We start from the raw sequence: 6,034 nt of genomic DNA, 5'->3' as shown, positions 1-6,034 counted from the left end.
GATTTTCTAGAACGATACCATGGTTTTTTGAACGATAATATCGTCCAGAAAACGATACTATCGTCCAGACAATATTTTAGAATTTTTCAATTTAGACGATATTATCGTCCTGGATCAACATTTTTTGGGCGATAATATCGTTTTTTTAGACGATAGTATCGTTTTTTAGACTATAGTATCGTCCAAAAAACGATAATATCGTTCCTGACGATATTGACGGTGTGGAAATGTCGCGCCACCATCTTTTTGGACTCTTGGATAATACAAACAAATACTAGTTTTAAAAAAAGCCGAAAGCAAAAGTGTTCATTAACCTGTTACAAACGGTGAGCATATGACCAGTACGGATATTATTATTGGGTCGATAGATCTCTTCGTTTGGTGAAACTGATGATGGAAACGTGAGGAATGGTGGGGAAAAGTGTGCAAACTAATGAAACTAATCGAAACCAACTTCACAATTTCACATAGTAATGAATAAGTGAGTGCGTCCAATTCTTTGAAATGAATGCAAATGAACTAAATACGGGGAATTCCCTTAGAAGCAAAGTTGGTTGTCATTAGTTTGCACACAAAACCGAACCGTCGATCGTCACGCCAGCGGTCATTTTAGTGATCTGAATGGAGTTTAGAAACTAAGTGTAAAATCTAATGCAATTTAGTACTTTTCTTCATAAAAAAACTGCTGTCACTGAATTATTTCTTCATGAACAAACTTCACTGCTGTGACATTTCATGAAAATCAATCAATGTGAAGTTGTTAAATAAAAAATAGTCCAGTGAGATTGAAGTACTATAAAAAAATGTGGCGCCTCTACAGGCCAACCGACTAGACGAATAGGAGAATGATGTTTAGAAACAACTAAGAAGAAATGTAATAGAGTTTTTCCATATTTTAGTACATTCTGTCATAAAATTACTGCTGCGCTTATTTTCAGGTGAACCAACTTCATATGGTAACATTTGTTCTGTAATGACACATGTGAATTTAGTCCACATGAAAATACTACCCTACTTTGCAAGAAAAACACATGTCTTTTATGCAATTTATTTGTTGCCATTTTTCGCCAAAAAGTTCTTTATGCGATTTTTTGAAGAAGTTTTTTTTGCAAAGTAGGGCAGAATAAGCCGCAGAGAATGAAGTACTATGAAGTACTTGTTCCATTACTCCCATCAATCAAAGTATTTTTAATCTGTTGATTTCAAATCTTGTACTTCAATTTCTTAGCCCATAGCTTGTCATGAAATGTACCTCCAAAACACTGCAGTTCTATGGTAGCTCCAATATATTGGCCATTGAAAGCCAGTGTCAATATTCATATCTAACTTCAAACACTTGTTCCTTTGTTTTGACGTGGATAGCAATCTTATTCAAACAAAAATAAAAACAAATAAGAAATTGCGAACTGCCATGAAATCGTGACATAATTATTAGATCGGCTACTTTTTTTGCTCAACGTATCGGTTAGAAGTTGATACAACTTCTTTTACTTCATCAACTTCAACATACATTTTGCTGTATGTAAGACATTAGTTGACACATTTTATCACTTCCTTTATATCGATAACAGTCGGTCGTATTTTCCGAGATCTAAATAGAAGAATTTGAATTTCGCGGCAGTTCATCTGTAGAACGCACCGCATGACATTTAAAAGGAACGACCCCGCATAAAATTGTTTGGCGCATTTTTTTATGTCAAAAACATTAAAACATTCAGAACAGCAGGTCGGTGTCTTTGTTGTTATTCACAGTCAGTGTTTTATGTCCTGCTTAAAAATTCTATTTTGATACTATTTTGTGAAGAAAAACAAAATGACAACAGTGAATCCTGTGTCCTCCCAAAACCCGGAAACGGTAACCACCAAATATTCAACTAATAAATTTACGAATTCCGTACTACGAAAACCATTTTAATTCACAGTCGCGCAAGCCGTTTAACGAATTCCACTTCAAGGTTCTCAACAGTTTCAATCTTGATGAATTTAAAAAATTCACCAATTTTCCGCAACTGCTAGCAGAAACAATCAAGAAGACATTAGGCTCTGCGCCTGATCGTTTCAGTTTCGAAAGTCGGATCGGACATCATTTTAGAAGAAGTATTTCAAACGAAGACAAGTGGCGCCTCGGTCTATTCAATGGTTTGAAATTGACCGATGAATTTTATGGGAGTGACACCGCCAAACGGATATTCAAAAAAAGTTACGGAGTAAGGAGTTGTGCAGTGCGCGTAGTTCGATTACCAGCGGAATCCCAAAGTTCTGCTGATTTGGAAGAGCGGCTCGAAGTATGACAATTTTTTCGCTTTGCACGAAGAACGTCATTTCATTTTTGCTCTCAAATTTTTTCCAGTTGTCCTCAGATGTCGACGAAGAAAATGTTGCCGCCAAGGTAAGTCCATTTTTCGGGCAGAGAAGTTTCGTTATTCGACAATTGAATTGTTTTTTCTGTCTCGTTACAGATCGATCTGACAATGTCCGATGAATCATCACCTAATATCATCGATCCACGGAATATGCGAGTCAAATATCCTCGAAAGCAAACGCAGCCCAAAAAATCGTCGCCAATATCAGGCATTGATACCTACATATCTCCGGCCAAATCTGTTGAGAGAATACCTATGCCACATTCGATGGTAGGATTCGACGACGAAACTTTCGTTGCTTCATCTGAACCCGCAACAACATCGTCAAAACGTATCTCGATAATCTCAAATGTTGTACTGGTTCCACCTACGCCATTCAGAGATGAAACGAGTCGACGACAACCCGATCGCCGTTTACATTCGTCCGGTCGTCGAGTGTTCAAACAGGAAATCGGTCCTAAATCAAAGGATCATCAACGGAAAGTTATATATGTTGAGGACGAAACGGAGATGATGCCAGTAGAAGATGCTATCAAGGAGAAACCAAAACCCAAAATTGGACCAAAGTCAAAATTGATGCCAACATATCAGACAACACAAGACTTACTACAAGATCTCACGGATACTAATCCACTGCCAACTTTAACAATTGATGAGTCACTCACAAAGGAAACTGCAGCACCACCAGAGTCTTCATCGAAGGTTACTACCCCGGCAACAAAGCCTCGTATCGGACCCAAGTGCGTGCTGCTAAATCGAAAGCAGTTACAGCTTCCGCCAAAGGAATTGTTGGAGAAATCCGTGCATACTAGCTCATCTATCGAACCGGCAGTACAAAAATCATCGAATGTTGTCTTCGCGATGCCGAAACCGAAAGCTGGTCCAAAGTCTCGAACACGTCAACTTAAAAGTTCATCGGTAGACTCGAATCGGAATGCAACAAAAGTGACAAATCCACCGAAAATGGTAACAATTACCGAGCCAGAGCCATTACAAACTGCAGTTACCGCTCATCAGTCACCGCAAAGCGATCATTCATCAAAAAGTCCAACGGTCGATGAACATTCCAGCAACAAAACGGATAAAGCGTCGCTACGGCGATCGCAGATGGTCGCAAAATGGACGGAAAATATGGATACCAGCGAGATACCATTCCAGTCATGCCATGTGCAAACTCACGAAAATACTTCATTGGTCAAATGTCGTACTACAAGCAGCGAAACGCCGACGCAACCTAGTGATTCACTAGAACTCAGTGATATAAATCGGTCGATCGAACGGGCTCAACAATATCTGCCGAAATATTTTGCCACAACAGATCGAAATGTTCGGTCGATCAAACATTTCTGGAATGACTTCCTCAAATCCGAATTTCAAGAGGAAAGCAGTGAAGCCGAAACGCAGCTGATTGCCACCCCGGACGATGTTGAATTGGAAGTCCAGTCACAGGCTGTTCTTCATCCAAATCAAATTGATGACAATGCAGAAGAAACACGGATGGAACCACAGATTGATCACACAGACGAGGAAAATGTAGATGAAGTACGGATGGAGCCACAATCATCGGATGATGAGATGAATGTGGAAAATGTGAGCAGTATAAAAGTTGAGCCACAGTCACCACAGGTTGCTCAGATAGATGTGAAAAATGTGAGTTATATACCAATAGAAGCGCCAGCATCAGTGGTTGATCCACATCTGGTTCGATGTGCGGAACACTCAGATGTCCAACAGGAAACGAAAATTAAAGTTGAATTAGTCGAATGCGATCCCAACGAAACATATTCGAGTGATGTGCAGATCATCGAAATACCACCAGAAGAAATTATTGAAATTTTGGGCGATGAGACCCAACAATTATTTGATCAATTGCAAGTGGACAGACGCGATTCTGAGGAGTTGGTATTGCCTATCGTTATACCGCTGCGAACCAGTAATACGATGTCGTCAGTAGCTAGCAGCTCGAAAGGGTAAGATAATTTTACAGCAATCATCCTGTTCGTAGGACCTGCAGTTGTTTAACAATTGATTCTCATTGTAAACTCAATTTGCTTTCACAGATTTCTGACGTCACTACCAGTCATAGCAAGCAAAAAGCGAAACTATCAACCATTGGATATCGTTGTCGAACCAGTACAAAAACATCCACCCTTGGATTTACTTGCTTTCTCCCAGCAGCACCTAACGCCTCCTTCATATGAGAACTATCAAATCGAAGAATGCACCATGTCTGAGTCGCAACACCAGCGGTACGCACTTTTAAACGATGAAAACTCAATTTTTTTGTCATCACAATTAGAACATTATGCATTCAACACAGGCAAGACTCCTGATCCTAAATCGGTCGCAGTACAAATCGACTGCACTTCACAACCATTAGCTTTAAAACGATTATCTCAAGGTGCACTGGATCGACAACCAAACAAACGGAGGCGATGTGATGAAGTCGTAAAACGCGAACTTAACTGGAAAATCATGGACATAAGAACGATAGCGTTTAAGCCACTGGGGAATAATACTTTTCATTTGGAATTTCAATTGCGTAACAACTATGACACATTCCACATTCAAGACGAACCGTCGATCAAACGAATTCTACATTTAAGCAACAATGAATGGAAACATATCGTTAGAATTTTGTCGGCTCTACGGAACGGATACCGATATGATTCTGCGATAGCTGCACGAACATCTGATCTGCCAAGCAGAGTGATGAACTGTTTCGTCCAATCCATTCCGATATTCGTTCGGTCAAACATTCAATTTAAAGACTTCATGGGACATTGTCTGGAGGTGTCTGAACAGCAACCGTTGCGAAACGAGTGTGTTGATGCTGCTGTCAATCCGCTTATTTTAAGAAAAATGGGTGAATTGAAGAGAAAATTGGATAAAGGCGGTTGATATTGTTCGTTTGGTCCATGTATCGATAATGAAGTAAAAATATTTTTGTTTTTGAAAAATAAAAATTTAAAATCAAATCGAGAAAGAAATTCGGCATTTTTTTCGAAACGAGGAATTGACAACTGGCGCCCATTACTATTCCACATGTTCCTTATAAATCCCAACCATGAACGAAAGCCTACTATCGGGTCAGGTCAGATTGTGACCTGAATGACATGTAAACTAAACTTGACATCAGACTGTGACCCGATATATTCTCAGGTTAATTTGAAACGATTTGCTATCTATTTTGGTCTTGGTATTTACTATGAAGCAAAACATTGATGCCATCGGATTTATCAAAAAGAAAAGAAAAAAAAACAGAACAATTCGGGTGAGAGCAGAGGTCAAACATAATTTCTATTTCAGATACACCTGAGGCTGACCTGTCATTACGAACTGTTAAAATAGTACATTTCGCATTTAGGACTAAAAGTCTTTCGTGTCGCAATTTGTTAAGTATTAAAAACTTCACTATCCGTTCAGGGAACGGAATCGTAGACAACAATAATAGTTTCCGAAGTCTTCCAGAGAATTGTACTCTCTTTGTGACGAAATCAACGCACTGTCTAGCGCATTGGATGGAATCCAATGATCTATCAATTTTGAAAGTTCTCGAACAGTCAACTTATGTTATAACAATCCTGGCTTTTATCATATATCCACAAAGTAATGGGGAAACGATATATAGAAGATTGCAGAACCAATTCGAATAGCACGCAATAATGAAA

General features: G+C 39.1%; 1 protein-coding gene across 2 annotated transcripts; it reads left to right on the top strand.

The window, feature by feature from the left end:
* Positions 1-1,700: 1,700 nt before the first annotated feature.
* LOC119078884 lies at positions 1,701-5,356 on the top strand. Of its 2 annotated transcripts, XM_037186619.1 has the most exons (6): positions 1,701-1,855; positions 1,923-2,285; positions 2,351-2,389; positions 2,460-4,333; positions 4,424-4,612; positions 4,684-4,847. In XM_037186619.1, exons 1-6 carry the CDS (start codon positions 1,814-1,816, stop codon positions 4,694-4,696), a joined length of 2,520 nt encoding a protein of 839 aa, XP_037042514.1. In that variant the 5' UTR covers positions 1,701-1,813; the 3' UTR covers positions 4,697-4,847. The 2 variants fall into 2 exon arrangements, with proteins under 2 accessions (XP_037042514.1, XP_037042504.1); XM_037186609.1 differs by having other exon boundaries at positions 4,424-5,356.
* Positions 5,357-6,034: the final 678 nt, after the last annotated feature.

This window comes from Bradysia coprophila, chromosome III (genome assembly GCF_014529535.1).
Source record: "Bradysia coprophila strain Holo2 chromosome III, BU_Bcop_v1, whole genome shotgun sequence".
Classification (NCBI taxonomy): Eukaryota; Metazoa; Arthropoda; class Insecta; order Diptera; family Sciaridae; genus Bradysia; species Bradysia coprophila.
This window is presented reverse-complemented; position numbering and strand designations above follow the sequence as displayed.

Excerpts from the sequence above, each read along its gene's own strand:
- LOC119078884 (XM_037186609.1), top strand. The coding sequence starts at position 1,814 with ATGACAACAGTGAATCCTGTGTCCTCCCAAAACCCGGAAACG. Across the intron at positions 1,856-1,922 it reads CCTCCCAAAACCCGGAAACG|TCGCGCAAGCCGTTTAACGA; the intron begins GTAACCACCAAA and ends TTTAATTCACAG. Across the intron at positions 4,334-4,423 it reads GTAGCTAGCAGCTCGAAAGG|ATTTCTGACGTCACTACCAG; the intron begins GTAAGATAATTT and ends TTGCTTTCACAG.